This window comes from Abrus precatorius, unplaced genomic scaffold, assembly GCF_003935025.1.
Source record: "Abrus precatorius isolate BTA unplaced genomic scaffold, Abrus_2018 Scaffold5, whole genome shotgun sequence".
Lineage (NCBI taxonomy): Eukaryota > Viridiplantae > Streptophyta > Magnoliopsida > Fabales > Fabaceae > Abrus > Abrus precatorius.
The window spans coordinates 1,459,857-1,478,601 of NW_020874395.1; the positions used below are offsets into that span (position 1 = coordinate 1,459,857).

The 18,745-nt window shown below is 29.9% G+C and overlaps 2 protein-coding genes across 3 annotated transcripts; both read right to left on the reverse strand.

Annotated features, from left to right (window-relative positions):
* Positions 1–1,192: 1,192 nt before the first annotated feature.
* On the reverse strand, positions 1,193–4,974 carry LOC113867409 (type IV inositol polyphosphate 5-phosphatase 6-like). Of its 2 annotated transcripts, none has more exons than XM_027502716.1 (7): positions 4,632–4,974; positions 4,452–4,542; positions 4,222–4,332; positions 3,514–4,047; positions 2,195–2,458; positions 1,888–2,077; positions 1,193–1,647 (listed from the first exon to the last, which is right to left on the reverse strand). In XM_027502716.1, the coding sequence occupies exons 1-7, from the start codon at positions 4,723–4,725 to the stop codon at positions 1,573–1,575; spliced, it is 1,359 nt and encodes a 452-aa protein (XP_027358517.1). In that variant the 5' UTR covers positions 4,726–4,974; the 3' UTR covers positions 1,193–1,572. The 2 variants fall into 2 exon arrangements, with proteins under 2 accessions (XP_027358517.1, XP_027358516.1); XM_027502715.1 differs by having other exon boundaries at positions 1,415–1,647; positions 2,195–2,461; positions 4,632–4,952.
* A 12,445-nt stretch (positions 4,975–17,419) lies between these two features.
* On the reverse strand, positions 17,420–17,968 carry LOC113868115. Its single transcript, XM_027503680.1, has one exon. The coding sequence runs from the start codon at positions 17,966–17,968 to the stop codon at positions 17,420–17,422; it is 549 nt and encodes a 182-aa protein (XP_027359481.1).
* Positions 17,969–18,745: the final 777 nt, after the last annotated feature.

Below are 18,745 nucleotides of genomic sequence, written 5' to 3' on the forward strand. Positions count from 1 at the left end.
TTATTATTAACTATAGTTATGATTTATTAGTTAATTTATGTATTCATCAAATTAATAAATTATATATCAATAAATATGAATGATTTGGAACTATAGATAATGATCTTTAACTTAAATATACAAGTTTTTAGTCGTTTAAAATTTTATAATTATTTTATTTGTTATCTCATTTTTAATTTTCATTTAGATAAATTTATCTAATTTTTTTAAAAAATATATATTTAATCTTTATAATTTATACTTATTTATAAATTAATTATATATTAAAATAAATTTATATTTTAATTTCTGCATAAGTACTTTATTATAATTTAATCTCTACTATTATAACATCGTTAATAACTGCTACTAAAACTTAAATGATTTAGATCAGATCATAACAAAGTACTAGTATATAGATTAAAATATAATCTTTTGAAATCTACATATTAATTCATAAATTAAGTGTCTGAATTAAATATATAATTTAACTGAGTTAAAAAAAAAAAAGGACAATGCTTCCGTAGGAACGTAGTGCCTTTTTGTAACACTGCTAAAATCATATTTCTATTTTCTTTTCGCATGTTAACAGTATCCACGTGTTTTCGTACTAATTAATGTGTCATAACTGATTTTTTTTTTTATTGAACCCTAATAACTATCATAATAGTAACACGTCTTCATTTATATACCTTTTGTTTTGTGAAAATTAGATTATTAATATAAAAATATATTCTAACATTATGATGCGTTATATAAAGACACAGTTTTATTAGTCTTAAAAATTACATACTAATAATATAATATATTATGTAATCAGTATAAATTTATGATATTTATATTAATAATGTAATTGTTATTAAATAAAAATTATACCAATAGTTAAGCAATTTTAACATATAGTAGCAATATTCAGTACATGAAGAACGAAATAACCGAGCATTATTGTTCAGTTCCTTTTTAACTTTTTCAGTGCAAGTTTTGATGGTTCCCGTGATCCCAGTATTATTAAAAGGAGATAAATATATCAATTGATTAGCATTAGCATCATCAAGATCAGATGAATTTATGTTGTAAGTGGAAACAAGCACACTTCTAGTTAGAAGCCCCGTTCAATTTTCTAGTTTGTGTCCTTGCTTGTTTTCTTAAGTTGCATGCTTCTTAACCAAACTTTTAAAATTTTGTTCTTATCACAATGCAATGAGTATTCTAGCAATGATGAATTGGGCATATTTTGCATAGAAACAGAAAAGTTGGAGAACACCATATGCTGAGTATTCTTTCTAATATTTGTCTTTCAGTAGATTGCGTTCGTTACTGATCAATGATATATGTATACTTCACAATATTTATATTTATAATTTTTTCTCTGACTTTGTAACACCTTTTCCATATTAGATCTAAGACCCATCTAGATTATCAACAGCAATTGTATTTACCATGCCTTGCCATCTAATATTAACCTTCCAAATCCTGATATTAAAAAAAATGATGAGTTTTAGGAAACCAATTATTTGTCATTTTTGTGATGACCATTAACCTGGTTGAAAAAGCCTGTGTCATCCTTCTAATCTGGAGTTTTATTTGCTTGTGCTAGCAGCCTTGTACATCCTTTATTATCAATGACAACAAGGAAGATTTTGCATCTTCATCTCCTGTGTTCATCCCCTGCCATAATTAATAAGAATCGTAACTTCAGAACTATGTTTCAAAAACTCAACCCTCACCGACTCAAATAAGTAAATAACACTCTTTCCCACCATCCCATTTTTCTTTTGCACAAATAAATGACTATATTTGTTTCTTGCGAGTACATGAGGCTTTTGATCTATGTAAAAAACACTCTTTTTGTATGGTTAATTTTGTTATGATATCATATACAGCTCACATAAATCATAGAGAACTTACATGATTGGGGTGCAACATTGTTGGGGGGATATTCATATTGTGCAATTCCACAAGTCCTCTGTTAGATGATTTAATTTCAATTTGTGTAGAGAAAATAGCTGAAACGGGACGATGATCAGAGAACTTGCTTTCACTTCGAAAATAGTGAAGTTGCTCCACTCCTTTACCATACCATAGGATTCTATCACACCTGCCAACATACCCCATAATTAAGTAGTTTACTTTGTTTAAATTTCTTGATATTGTAAACAAATTCATGTATGATGTAACAAATCATGGCCTTGATAATAATAATGATAATATATACCATGCTGGAGTTCTTTGCTTTTCCCAGGATTTGCTTGGAAGGGCACCAGAGTATCTATTGGAAGTGGAGGATGAGTATTTATATGTGGGGGCGAATTCAATGTTACCTTCTTTCCAACCCTCGAAAACTCCACCTTCTTCTAGTTCTTTCTGAAGTTGGTCATATTCTTGTAAAGCCTTCCAATCTTGCTTTCTTATTAATTGCCTCGCAAAGTTGTCCTCCAAATATAACCTATAGTTGAGATCCCCCAACCAAAATATTCGGCTGGTACATACACAATTAAATGCTATATGGTTAACACCATTTCAATATAAACAAAAATATCATCCCTTAATTTATGTATTTTCTTCTTAGAAGACAAATGAATAAATGAATGTTGAAGAATCTATGATTTTATATATAGTTAGTTAAATACTAGAGTATTGGAATGACCTGATTTTATAATGCTATCTAAGATTTCACTTACTGGATAAGATAAAATTTAAGTGTAATATATTATAAGTATTATTGATTCTTTTTGATCAAAATTAGATTTTATTTTTATAACGAGTATTAACCTTTAATATTATTGTGTTGACTTTTTATACTAATTATTATTACATAAATTATCAAAATAAAATTTTGATTTTAATTAATAAAACAATACTAACAGTACTTACAATATTGGATATAAATTTTGTGTAATTATTTCACCAGCCATGTTGAAGTTTAATTTGAGTGGACCTAGACGTCACATAATTGATAATGACATGCTATATACATTGAAGGGCTTAAAGAAAACAATTGAAAAGATCCCAATATTATGCTTTAGTTTGATAACTCTTATTCGTTGTTTTAAATTGTGGTGTCAGCCTCTGCGATTGAAACACCTCATTTTATAAACGTGTCACAGCTACAATTGTGAGCTTATCATTAGCATAACTCTACAATTTTTCCAAACCTTTGCGTAATACGCAACTTCAGCTATAATTTAAAACCATATTCCCAATTATTGGATTGGTATTAATTGCAAATTGTGTGGTAGAATTAATTTTCAGGTTGGTTTATATCAACTGAAAGTGGAAACAGTTCAAAATTCTCTGACTAACAGACAAAATTAAGAATAATTTTAAAATTTTCCATCTTTTCTGTCACATCCTTCTAATTACCACATAAAAAACTGTTAAATATTTTTATAATTTAAAATAATAAATACATGCAGGTATTTTTATTTTAATACTTACTTTATGAAACAATTAAATAAATAACTAGAATAATGAGAGAATAATGAGGAATAGGAAATAAATAATGAGAGTGATTTAGAGTAGAGACAAACTTACTCGTGGCCTAAAATGGTTAGAGGATAATGATGATGTTTTGTGGTCCTAGGGAAGCATGTTCTCCTAAAAATCTCCAAAACCTGATGGTTTCTTCTTCCTTCATCACCCTTCTTTTCCCCTGATGCTAAGTGTGCCACCACAAAACAAAAACTTGTCCCTTCAATTGACATGCTAACTGCCACTGATCCTTTGTTTCCCAAATACCCCATCACTCCACATGCCACTGAACAAACTCTCACATTTGAAATGCAATATTTTCTCATCAACTCTTGCCTTAGCCACACACTAATGAACACTCCAACCATCTTTTTACTTGCCACTAGTGTGTACTTGTTGCTACCTTCACTGTTTTCATACTTGTAATTATTTTCATCATCGTTTGATGATATTGATGAATTCAACATTGGTGTCATCCATGGGCATCCAAACTTGGTATTTAGTGTTCTTCCTATTAGTTGGTTCCATCTTGTTGCCACACCTTGGTCCTCTGCTCCTATCACATTTAAAGTCTTTAAAGGTACAATCTCTTGAAACCTGAACAAGATTGAAAATATATTAAAGCTTTTTATTTTCATTTTCACTCTAATAAAGGAAAATTATTCTAATAGAGAATCTTGAGGATTATCTAAATTAATTAGACTTAAAAAGCTGACAACTATGAAATGAGCACAGGTAATTTTTTATATCCCTAGTTAGATATATACATACCCAAGAACATATATATCTGCAGCATTCTTTAGATTTAACCACTCATCCAAGTCAACAGCTAAGCTTCCAACTGGAGATCTGCCAGCAACATTCCAAGTACCAACAAATATCCTGAACCATGCACAAAATTATATGCCACACACACACAAAAAAGGCTAAAAACATTATATTAATTAACATCTTTGAGTGTGTGTGTGTATATATATATATATAGTAATTAAATGATTTACCTTAGCTTGTTTGTTGAAATGCATGGATCCAATTCCAATGACCGAAGAGAAAGATCGATCCTGTAGTCATCACTTTCATTTTCTACTCCATCTGAAATATAGAGTGCAACCCCAAGATTTAAGTCATGTCTTTGAAAGTAGAAGAACATAGATACATGGAATATATATAAAATAATGAACCTTCAATTTCTTTGAAACCATATGATGGCTTGTCTTCCTTTTGCTTGCTACTAAACCAATCGCGTATCCTTTGATATCTTGACTTGTGATCCATGGCAAGAAGGGAGGTAGAGTCTTCAATTTCTTCACACAAAATATTCAATTAAGATGGAAGCTTAATTGAATATTATTTCCATCTTAATTGGATATTTTGTGCAAGGTTTATTGTGTTGATCGCCCTATGCTAAAGAGAAGAAGTGACAAAAAAGAGGTAGCTAATTATGGGGTTAGTGTTTGAGCGTTAAACACGAGAGAGGAAAATGAGGCAAATATTTGAAGTCAAAAGACAAGTAGGCAAGTGGGTAATGTGCAACACTTAGATGTGAGGCTTAAGGGTGCAATAAATGACTGCATCCAAAGGCAATGAGAAATTGGATATAGGCCTCACAAGGTTCTATCATTTGTTTGATTATTAGAGCTTGTTAGGTGGTGCTGGTCACGTATGTCTCATGGATATCTACGTGACATAGCTGTTGCTTCCTTATTGTTGCATGTTAAGTCAAATAATTTTGTATACCCTAATGTTCCTCTTCCTGTTTCCACCTTTATATTCATCGAATGAAGACTATTATTCTACATAAATACAGTCTCTTGCTTTTACATTCTTGCATTAACTACATCTTTTATTTCTTTAGTTTGATGGTGTGAATTTGGTTGTTTAAGTGTTTCTTTTTTTTCAAATTATTTTTTTTGTATTTTTCTAATTTAAATTTATGTTATTTCCTTAAATTTTTTATAAATTAGTTTCTACTCAAATTTTTTCAATTAAAATATTAAATTAAAATTACTTAAAATAAAAAAAAATCTCAATTTTTTCTTTCTTCAAGATATCCATCTTGTATTTTACAAAATTCATCAAACTTTATCAATCTTTTACTATTTTTTATTTATATACCTTTAAAATTGTTTCATATCCAATTTAATCATAAATCTCTAATTAATTGGATAAAAATTGAGAATGTTAAACAGAAAAATTAACAGAGACCAAATATACTAAATTTTGAAAATAGAGGTATAATTAATTAGCTTTAAAAAGTTAAGAGAGTGAAGCTATATATATACCGTCCAAATTGAAGAAACCAAACGTTCAATTAAATCTTCCTTGTAAGCAATAGCATATGGTTATGGGGCTACCTGTCCTGGTTGTTCGATTATGTATCACAAATTCAATGACTACGATCGCATTTATGTAAACAAAATATGTTGTGACTTATATTATATCTGATTATAAGGTTTTCAAAAACATTTCAAAAAACGTTGCAATGTTTTTCTATCATAAAAAAGTAAAAAATATTTTTAAATAATATATAACAAAATGAGTGTTTCATAATTTTTTTAGATCGAATTATGCATAATGCACATCGGGATTAAAATAGTTTAAAAGATCAATTTCAACTCCACCAAACATGACAAACTGAATGTATATGACCACTTAATCATATATTTCTAGCCATTTAAATCCTATGAAATTTGAATTAACATAAACTTTAGTATAATTCAGGAGCTGAATTAGTTGATACTTTTCTCACTTATTAGATTATGTTGTTGTATTCTTTTCTCTTTTTTACTAATTTCAACGAATACCTTAACCTCGTGCATGAATTATGATGAATTCATATTTTGATATATTTTATAATTTATATTTATACATTTAAACTCTATTTTATATATATTTACACTAATTATGTTATTAATTGTTGCAGTTTAGCTGGAAGTTGTCATTAGTACATTATGGAGATATTCTAGATAAAAATTAAATATTTTTAGTCCTTGACAGTGCTGTGTGAAATTAAGTTTGAATTTTGAATTCAAACTTAGATACGAACATTTAGAGCAATTCTGAAATTCAAACTTAGATACGAACATTTAGAGCAATTTTGATTATAGATAAAATCGATTTAAAAAGATAAAGTTCAACCGACTGGAAATTCAGGGTATAGCCTATATAAAGAGGCCTTATGCTTCACACTTGACACTTTCACTTTTCTACACACATTCTTCCCCTTTTTAGTTCTACCCAAACTCATCTTTAAGAGTCATTGGAGACTATTGGCAAGGACGACAAGCTTTCTCTTGGAGTCCAAGTAAATGATTGAGCACCCCTTCGAAGAACAAGAATTTTCTTTATCTTTTACCTTTCTGGATTTCTTTTGTTTGAGTTTTTCTTTGTAGTTGTGGGTTTATTTATCACGTTCTTCGTAATTTATTTTGTTATAAGTAGCTAAACCCATAGCTAGGGTTATGACGGATCTTACTACAAACTTTATGTGATTTTTACTTTAATGTTGGTATTGATTTTTCTTTAATGTTTGGTTTTATTCTATTGGATTATATTGTGTATGTTAAGATTTGATCACCCTTAGCATCCCATAGTTAGTTGCATCGTAAGTGATCGTACCACGTGTAATTAACGAAACTATAGGATAAAACAAGATAAGGGGTTAGGTTAATCACACTTAATTCCTTTTTTTTCAGCCGTTATTGAATTAACAAACTCATAGGATCTTCATGTTTTCTCGACTAATTACCTTGCATGATCATTGGGAGTGTTTGCTCAGGAAAAAGAATATTAACATTGCATAATTATTGGGTGACAATAAAATTAATTATGAGTGGTTAGCAAATATTTGAATACCAATATCATGATTAAATTAATTAGAACATAAAAAAGTGTAGTAGGTGAACTCATAAGTCCTAGGCTCATCTCATCTGATCTCTCTCATACATTCTATTACTGTTTTTTTAATTTATTGTTAAAATTAAGCTCTATTTTTTATCCATTACAATCTTGTTATGTTTAAACAATCAAATTAAGTTATTCTTGGTACTTGAAAATAATCTCTGTGGAACGATAATTTAAAACTCTTAATTCCAAAATCCTTTATTACTTTTTGATATATACACTTACCTACGAACAAGTTTTTGATGCTGTTACTAGGGATTAGTTTTCAATATCAAAGAAAATCGAGTATTTGGTTGATTTAAACATTTTATTTTTATTTTGTTTTATGCTCACTCGTTCTAAACCTATTGTAGAACTCACTTTTGATCCGAAAATCGAGAAGATCGCACGTAGGCTAAGGAAGGAGTGTAGAGAAAAGAAAAAGATGGCAGAAGAACGATTAATCTTGGAGTACATAACACCTATTGATGAGGGTGATGCTGGGAGCATTGTAGCACCTGACATAGAGGCCAATAATTTTGAATTAAAGTTGGCTTTGATCAATCTAGTCCAAAACTCCATACTATTTTCGGGGCGACCTGATGAAGACCCTCACCTTCATCTGAAAAAGTTTCTCTAACTTACTGATACCATCAAATACAATGATATTACCAAATATGCTATAAGGCTTCGCCTCTTTCCATTATCTGTCACGAAAAGGGTGAACGCATGGTTCTCCACACTTCCATCTAATTCAATTACAACGTGGGATGGCCTGACACAGCAATTCTTAGCCAAATATTTCCCACCATCACTCTCTGCGAAGCTGATGACAGAGATCTCCAATTTTTAACAATGTTAATCTGAACCTCTGTTTGAGACGTGAGAGCACTTTGGAGAACTTCTAAGGAGATGTCCACATCATGGTTTTCCTGTGTGCAAGCAAATGCAAATTTTTTATGCTGGACTCTCATCTTCTAAGAGAGCTACAGTTGATGTAGTTGCTGGAGGATCCTTTCTCTGCAAAGGGCCAATTGCAGCCCATACATTGATAGAAAAGATAATATCTAGTAATTTCCAATGACATATAGACCATCACAGAAGCAAAAAAAAGGAAGCCTACCAGGTAAAAAGTAGCGATTCAATAACAAATAAGTTGGAAACTCTATCAAAGCAAATAGAAATCTTACTAAGGGCACAAGATCCATCAGCAAAACCTCCAGAGACCGAGGAGGCTAACTTCTTAGGCAACAGTTACAATTATAGATGGCGTAGCAAACCCATGAACTTATTGAAGAATAGCCAAGAAGGTCAAAATTTAAATGTTTATCGCATTCCCCATATGCAATCTCAAGGGGTAAGGATAGAAAGGAGAGAGCCCTCAACCTTTCAATTGGAGCAGAGAATTTCAAAGCTTGAGTCCCAGATGGAACAACAAAGTCTTCAGACAGAGCAACAAGCCCAAATAATGGACAAGAAGTTTTCAGAAATAAGATATGATACATTCGAGATAAAATCACAACTGGAACAACTTACAAATTTGTTGACTCAAAAAGCGCTAGGGATGTTGCTCACCCAGCCTGAGCCTAACCCCAAAGAACATGCCAAGGCAATTACATTGAGAAACGGGAAGACGTTACCTGAAAACGTGCCAAAGTCGCAGAATATCGCTATATGCACACCTGTGCTCCCTTATATGCACAGCCACACTGACGTTGCAGAAATAGAACAAGAAAGAAAAAAGCATCATCAACAATGTTCAAGCCTCAAGAACTTCAAATCTCTGTTTTGCAGAGGTTGAGAAGCAGTCAGAGGGACCCACAGTTCAACAAATTCCTTGAAATTTTGAAGAAGTTGCACATCAACATACCCTTTGTGGAGGCCATCTCTCAAATGTCCAAATATGCTAAGTTCCTTAAGGAAATATTAAGCAATAAAAGAAGGTTGGAGGAATTCGAAACTGTAAAGCTTAATGAAGAATGCTCCACAATCCTTTTGAAAAAGCTACTCCTAAAATTTAAAGACCCAGGGAGTTTTACTATTCCTTGTACTATAGGTAGCTCTTATTTTGATAAAGCCTTATGTGATTTAGGGGCTAGCATAAATCTAATGTCTCTCTCTGTTTTTAGAAGGTTGGGTATACAAGAACCCAAACCTACCTCTATTTCTTTACAGTTAGCAGATAGATCCATCACTTACCCAAGGGATATAGTAGAAGATGTCTTGGTAAAGGTAGACAAATTCATCTTCCCTGCAGATTTTTATTGTACTAGACATGGAGGAGAATAATGAGGTTCCCATTATTCTGGGGAGACCATTCTTAGCCACTAAGAAGATCATTATAGACGTCCAACAAGGGAAGCTCACATTGAGGCTAAATGATGAAGACATTATTTTTAAAGTTTTTTATTGTCTTAAACATCCTTCTAGTTTTGATTCTTGTAATTTTATTTCTGTAAATGATCATTTTTTCTCTTTAGACTCTGTACAATTAATTGATAGGTTGAGCGGTTCTACTCTAGAAAAAATTCTCACACTTGAAAAAGATGCTATAATAGAAACAGAGGAAGTAATAGATGAAATTTTGGCTTTGGAGAGCGAGAATCAAAGTCGATGGTTGGCGCCTAGGCATTTTGAAAGCTTGGGAGCACAAGATATTCAAATTCCTAAACCATCCATTGAAAAAACCCCTGAATTAGAGCTCAAACTCTTTCTCTGTAATCTTAAATATGCTTTTCTATTCCCTCCCTCTTCTTTTCCTGTAATAATTTCTTCTAAATTAACAGATATTATGGAGAAGAAATTGATAAGAGTCTTGAGGGAGAACAAGGAGGCCTTTGGGTAAAACATTAATGACATTAAGAGTCTTAACCCTTCCATTTACACCTACCAGATTCACTTGGAGGAGGAATTCAAACCCAAGGTTCAATCTCAAAGGAGACTTAACCCCAGTCTAAAGGAAGTAGTAAAAAAAGGAGGTAATTAAGTTATTAGATGCTGGTATTATTTTTCCTATTTTTAATAGCCCTTGGGTAAGTCCTGTGCAGGTTGTACCAAAGAAAAGAGGAACCACAATTATGAAAAATGAGCAACAGAAACTTCTTGCCGTAAGGAAAGTAACTGGGTGGCGAATGTGCATAGACTACAGGAAGCTCAATGAGGCCACCAGAAAAGACCACTTCCTCGTTCCCTTTATTGATCAAATGTTAAAAAAAGTAGCAGAGCGTGAATTTTATTGTTGTTTGGATGGTTATTCGAGTTACAAGCAAATACCTGTCGCATTAGAAAACCAAGAGAAGACTACTTTTACATGTCCTTATGGTACTTTTGCATATAAACAAATGTCGTTTGATTTGTGTAATGCCCCCGTGACATTTCAGAAATGCATGATGGCCTTAGTTTCTGATTTATTAGAAAACTGTATTGAGATTTTTATGAATGATTTTTCTGTTTACGATAACACTTTTGATAATTGTTTGCATAGCCTTGATTTGGTTTTACAAAGATGCAAAAAGACTAATTTGGTTTTAAATTGGGAAAATGTTAGTTTATGGTTGATGAATGCATTGTTTTGGGGCATAAAGTTTCTAGTAAGGGTATAGAGGTAGATTCTGCTAAGGTAGAGGTTATTGCTAAACTTCTCCCTCTCACATGTGTTAAATTTGTTAGGAGTTTCTTGGGGCATGCAGGGTTTTATAGGAGGCTTATTAAAGATTTTTCAAAAATAGCAAAACTTCTTTCTGATTTATTAGCTAAGGGTATAGAGTTTAAGTTTGATGATGCTTACTTATATGCTTTTAATACTCTTAAAAGTAAGTTAATTAATGCTCCTGTGGTTATTTCTCCTGATTGGTCTTTACCTTTTGAGCTTATGTGTTATGCTAGTGATACAGGTGTTGGAGCAATTCTGGGCTAAAGGAAGGACAAGATTTTTCAAGCCATTTATTATGCGAGTAGAAGTTTGGATGGAGCACAACGGAACTATACCACTATTAAGAAGAATATGCTAGCTGTGATATTTACATTTGATAAATTTCGCCCTTATTTGATTATGACTAAAGCCATTGTTTATACTGACCATTCTGCTCTTAGATATTTGATGGCTAAACAGGATGCTAAGCCAAGGATTATTTGATGGATTCTCTTGTTGCAAGAGTTTGATATTACTTGAACTTATTGATATTACTCTTGTGTTCTTTGTATCTTTGGTGTTTTGGGTTTTTTGTTTTGATAATGTTTCAAATTGTTCCTTTATTCTTTAGTCGGGATTTTGGCTTGAGGGCAAACAAATCTCAAGTATGAAGGGGTTGATAAGTTCATATTTTGATATATTTTATAACTTATATTTATACACTTAAACTCTATTTTATATATATTTACACTAATTATGTTATTAATTGTTTCAGTTTAATTGGAAGTTGTTATTAGTGTATTATGGAGATATTCTAGATAAAAATTAGATATTTTTAGTCCTTGACCACTGTAAAGTTGAATTTGAATTTTGAATTTGAAATTTAAACTTAGATATGAAAATTTGGAGCAATTCTGATTGTGGATAAAATCGATTTGAAAAGATAGAGTTCAACCGACTGGAAACTTAGGGTACAACCTATATAAAGAGGCTTTATGCTCCACACTTGACACTTCCACTTCTCTACACACCTTCTTTCCCTTCTTAGTTCTACCCAAACTCATCTTTGAGAATCATTGGAGACCATTGGCAAGAACGACAAGCTTTCCCTTGGAGTTCAAACAAGTGATTGAGCACCCCTTCGGAAAACGAGAACTTTCTTTATCTTATACCTTTCTGAGTTTCTTTTGTTTGAGTTTTTCTTTGTGGTTATGAGTATATTTATCACGTTCTTTGTAATTTATTTTATTATAAGTAACTAAACACATAGCTAGGGTTATGACATATCCTACTACAAACTTTATGTGATTTTTACTTTAATGTTGGTATTGGTTTTTCTTTAATGTTTGGTTTTATTCTATTAGATTATATTGTGTATGTTAAGATTTGATCACCCTTAGTATCTCATAGTTAGTTGCATTGTAGACGATCGTACCACGTGTAATTAACAGAACTATAGGATAAAACGATATAAGAGGTTAGGTTAATCACACTGAATTCCTTTTTTTTCAATCGTTATTAAATTAACAAACTCATAGGATCTTTATGCTTTTTCGACCAATTACCCTACATGATTATTGGGAGTGTTTGCTCAGGGAAAAGAATATTGACATTGCATAATCATTGAATGTCAATAAAACTAATTATGAGTGGTTGGCAAATATTTGAATATCAATATCAGGATTAAATTAATTAAAACATAAAGAAGTGTAGTAGGTGAACCCGTAAGTCCTAGGCTCATCTCATCTGATCTCTCTCATACATTCTATTACTCTTCTTTTAATTTATTGTTAAAATTAAGCTCTATTTTTTATCTATTACAATTTTGTTATGTTTAAACAATCAAATTAAGTTATTCTTAATACTTAAAAATAATCTTTGTGGGACGATAATTTAAAAATTCTTAATTCAAAAATTCTTTATTACTTTTTGATATATACACTTGCCTACGAATAAATTATTTATATATAATCTAATGTGTCTTTATGCAATGGGTGAAACCATTTACATAATTGACACTAATAAAAGTCTTAGACATTATATCAAATTATCATAGTAAGCTTATAATAGAGTTTAACTTTGAGACTATGATTTAATTTTAGAATTTAATGATACGGTGCATTTTGAGATATTTAATATGATTCAGAATATTAATATATATATATATATATATATATATATATATATATAGTGATATCACAGGTAATTATACTAAGATAATTTTTAAATAAACAATAAAAGATATATTATATATTATTTTTAAATTTAATGAAAATTCAAAGTTAAAAAATTTATAAAAAATTAAAATTAAAATTAAAATTAATTATTAATATATACTACCAAATATGTGAATCTACCAATAAAAGATTATAATTTAACATGCAAAACTCACTCATAGTTTTAAAAAAATTTAATAAATTAAAAATCAAATAATATAATAAAGAAAAACTTAAAAAATAGTTTAAAATATTTTTAAAATAATATGATTTAATAATGAAAATTTAAAAAAAATATATATAAATATGGATAATATTGGTTGACTGAGGAGTGAGGCATTGCGTACGGATAAGGGAATTTCCGTGGTGGATAATATAGTGAGGTTGTTCGGTAGCTATAACTCTGATTAGACAAGCTTTAACCTTTCTTTCGAAATAAATAAAACTTAATTTCTTAGTATAATATTAAAATTTATTTGATTTAAACATTCAACATATGTAGATATTTAATCTTAGATATGAGAGTTGTGTGTTAAATATTTTGCATGGATTAAAAATATAACTAAAATATTTTTAATAAATTTTGAAAATTCTCTTTTTATGAAATGATTTGTAAGAATACAATACTTTTCCTTTCAAAACAGCTGTAATAATACACAGTAAACGGAAAAGGAAAGTTTATGCGTTTTTTTAATATCTTCTTTTTAGGAACTTATTTTAAAATCTCAAGTGTATGTCTTTTCAAAAGTTCAATGTTCAAAATCTATCCTCAATTTTATCCATATCTCAACCATCACCTCCACCGTCCGTTCTTCAAGATTGTTTTTTGTATAAATATTTTTAAGAAATAATATACAAAAAATATGGTGTTTTAAAAAATTACAAAAAATTAAAATTTAAAAAATAATTTTTAGCAATTTTTGAAGTATGTATAAAAATTTAAAGATAAAAAAATATTGTAAAGTATCAATTTAAAAATTCTTTGAAAACTAAAAATTGGCAATAACGATTTTTAAAATAACAATAGAATATTTTAAAGTACCAAAAGTTGTGATTAAAAATTTTTAAAACTTTTCCATATTTCTGAAATTTTACTAAAAAAATTCATACTTTTGTATTTAAAAAAAACCCTAAAAAAAAGATTATCTGTTAACTGCCTCTTAGCATATCCAATGCCGATCTTCTATCTACTCATATATCCCCATCATCATGACATTCACTGTCTGAATAATTTTAATTTTAACATAAATTTGATATTATCAAACTTAATTAAAATCTTTATGCAAACTAATTTTATCAACAAAACTAAACAAATACACTTAAGCCTCATTGTTTTATAATATATTTGGATTAGCCTCAAATTCTATTAATTATAAATTTATTTTAATGCGTTATATCTTTTAGGTTTATTTTTATATATTTTTGAAACATATATTTAGTGTTGAAATATTTTAAAACAAAATTTTAACTAATGCAACTAATTTTTACTTATAAAAAAATTATTGTAATAATTATTTTAAAAATGTAACATTATTATAAATACTCACTAAAAAATAATTAATCACACTCTTGCTTAACTCCTCTCGTTCAATCAACTGAGCTTTCTCATACATAATATACCTTTTTCTAATAACAATCTTCAGTTTTTGTACTTTTTAGTGTGGATTTTGCATTGCAAGTTCTTTCAGAAAATGACTCTACAAAAAGATTCAATGGCAGTTATTCATTAGATGCTTGTTCTCTTCCGAAATGTAATTCGTGGCATGTGCCAAATCTGAATAAATCTAATTATTGGGTATATTTTTGGTTTTTAAAACTGTGTTCCCTTTGATTTTATGTTTCCTTCATTTTTGGGAGAGATGATCTCTTGAAACTTCAAGCATGTGACACTACAATGTTCCTTTATGCTGTACCCCAACATTTTCTTATGAATATTTTATAGTAATTTACACATGATCATAATAATTTACACTCTCTCTTATCATATCAAATTTACATTCTCTCATCTCATGTTAAAGAAAGATACAATTTTAATTAAGGACCAATGATAATTAGTTGTAAGATTTATTAATTAAATTTGATTAAAAATATATATTTCTTTCTCCAATATAATTATATCATTTTATTTAATGATAGAAAGGGATCCAAATCCTGTCGAATGTCTATTTTTCTTTTTAATTTTTACAAAGCTTGGCATAATGCTTGTTTACACTTATTTTGCCTAGCAAATTTTTAGAGAAATTCTTATGAGATAAGCTTTACACTTAACTTTTGAGAGAAATTCTTTAAAATTTAAAAATAAATAAATAAAATTTTTCTCATAAATTAGAAATTATTTATGTTTCTTTATTTTTTAAAAAGTTCTATCATTTAACTTTTCTAAAATTTGAGAAAATAAATTATTTTTAACTTATAAGAAAAGTTTTATTCTATGTTATACTTATTTACTTTTGTAAAACTTCTCTACAGAAATTCAAATCTTAAAATCATCACATTAAAAAAATTACCTAACTATTACCCCTAATCTAAGGGTTAATCTTAAATTTTCAGCATGTGACGCCAGCTTAAGACAAAAAGAAACATAATTAAGTTGGTACTCTAGAAAATAAAAAAGGATATTGCTCTGTTGATGATTACAAATTCTAAATGATAACTCCAAATGCTTGATATCTCCTCGAGCACGAGTTGTTAAGTCCACCCCAGTTAAGTAGAAAGCATCATTATCATTTATTGAGGTTTTCATTTAAGTGGAAAGCACAATTATCATTTATTATGCTTCTTAGTTAAGTTTTGGGTTGATTAGTGATTAGGCTCTTAGTCATAGCACATGCCTGTGATTCAATAAGCATCTTGTGTATTATATATATAACATGAATTAAAGACTATAACCATATTATCGTTAGAGCATATATACACGATGAAAATGATGAATTTGTAACCAGAAGTAGAAACAATAAAAGTAGAACAAAGAAATTTAAGTATATATAATAAGAGTGATGTCATCGAAGTGTCAAACATTATGGTTGGTATTCCATATGATTTAAGTTTCATAAAGTTGTTTTTTTTAACGTACGACAAAAAGCATGCAATAAAAATTTAATAAATAGTAAATTATAGTATTTAATATTATTAATTAAAAAATAATCTTCTTATACCAGTGTAAATTTAAAAGTCTTTCGTTTAACTTATATTAATAAATTATAATTTATTAGATATAAATTAAATAAAAAATTTAAATTAAGTATAAGAATTTTTAGACTTACAGTAGTGTAAAAAGATTCTACTCTTTATTATTAATATATTAAATTATATAATTTTTAATAAAAATTTATTATACATAAAATTTTATTATATTTATTTAAATCAGAGAGAGAAAGAAACAGAAGAAAAAAGTGTCAAGAAATGTTCGTTTAGACCTTGGAATTTTGTTTTATAGGTTGGCTGGCAGCAGAGTTTCAAGTGAGTTCCAAAGTCAAAGGGCATAGAAGGAAAAAAGAAAAGGGAAATCGTTTTCTTTTATGAGCATAATACTGGATAAAATGTTTGTTTAACAACAGTTTTTAACATAAGAAAAAAAAATCAACATAATTAAAGATGAGTGTTAAAAAATCTTAAAAGAAATGTGAGATAATCAATATTCTATTACTGATCACACTGTAGTACCTTACAGTCACAGGACAGTGGTGTAAGCAGAGAGATTCTTATTATTTGGAAGACATATTAACTTTAACATATTTTTCAAGATTTCACTTAATTAGAATCTTTTACAGCAATGCATAGGGATTTGAGATCAACGTTTTTTTTTTTTTTATTATTATTATTATTAAAAAACATGATGTATATGAAAAAGTAAAGATAGTGTTTACTAATGTGTATTGGATTCAGGTTCTTTTTTAGGAAATAGCTATTAATTCTCGTAATTTTTGTTTTAACTAATATACCTTATTTTGTGAATAAACATTTAAATAATCAGTGACCAAAGGCTTCCTTAAAGTTTTGAGGTGAGATACTGCTTCAGTAGCAACAATGCAGAGGAAGGGGACAACATAATATCTGTTGTAAATCAACAATTTTCAGTACTGATTAGATTATCAGTTGTAACTTAAAAGGAACAAAGATAATGTTAACAACAGACCTGCAAATTGGATCAATCCATACAATATAGTAGTAAATAAAGGACATCCTTAATCATTTAGAAGAAACGAAACAAAAATTTGTAGCTGTTTTTGGAACCTAAACCTCAACAGCAAGGCACTTCAATCTTATGTGGCCTGAAATTTTCAGCTTGTTTGACATCCTTGATCAAATGCTGTCTGAACATGGCTATGAAAGCTTCTACTCTCTCATTCAATTCCTCCTTGGAAAGAAGTGGAACCTGCTCCTCCTCTTCCTCGTCCTCTTCTATCTCATTCTCAACATGAACATCAACATCAACATGAGTACTACTACTACTAGTCCAACATTGTTTTTTGTAGCATTTTTTTCCTTCTTCAATTTCTTTGGAACACCCTCTTGAGCTTCTCTTCTCTTTGTTCTCACTCTTTACTTCTTCAACATTGCCTTCACTTCTATCCCAATAGCATGGCCTCATAGACATGAATAGAATGGCTAATAGAATGACATTGAGGATAAGGAACACCCAAGCACGCCATTGCTCAACTAGAAAGTGCTTTAGACACACCATAAGAAGAAATGTACCTGCTGTGAACACAATAGTGTGTATGCTATCCTCCTTGTGTTGCTCTTCCTCCTTGGTTTCTCTCTCACATTCCCTCTTCTTCATCTCCATATTGGACTTTTTTGTTGTTGTTTAGAGATGAGTTAGTTAGATAAACCTTGAGTAGTATAAATGAGTAGAAGAAAGTGGTTCTAGTGCAAGAAAGAATGATAGTATTGTAGGTAATGTGGGGGACTGCATAACCACAATGAAGGGTAAAGTGGTATTTGTGATGATGTGAGGATATCAAAGCAAGATGTGGATGGTGTAAGGTGCTGAGGAGACAAGCAAACATAATAGTACAAGGAATGCTACTTTGCCACAACAACTAAGGTCCAATTTTGTGATGATTTCCTGATCCAACAAAGGAATTTAGCTTTGTAAGTTAGTGTGTGTCTGGGATTGGCGTGCACACCAAATCAACTATATGGGCACTACCCTTAAAGGGGTGATAGGCTCGTGACATTGGCACAGTGGTGAATACTCAAATTCCTCATTGAAAGTTGAGATATATTCCACTTGAAGTTTCTCTTTGTTGTGTGGCAATTTTTGAAACAAAATTAGCGGAGTCAAATGGGCACAATGATGTGGAAGTAACACTAGAAAAGCACCTAGAGAAGTGGGGAACTGGAATCTACCTACACTCAAAAATGAATGACATGTTGCAAGGCTTTTGTGAGAACAGGAGATAAAAGAGAGCACTAGAGTGAGTTACTGGTTGAAAGACAAAAAAAGGGAGACTGAAACGTGATGGACCAAAAGCACGCTTGATATGCACATGTAATCACATAATGTCCCCACATGTCCAATGATGTAACCTCTTAACCTTGTATGTTTCTCCTTTTTTGC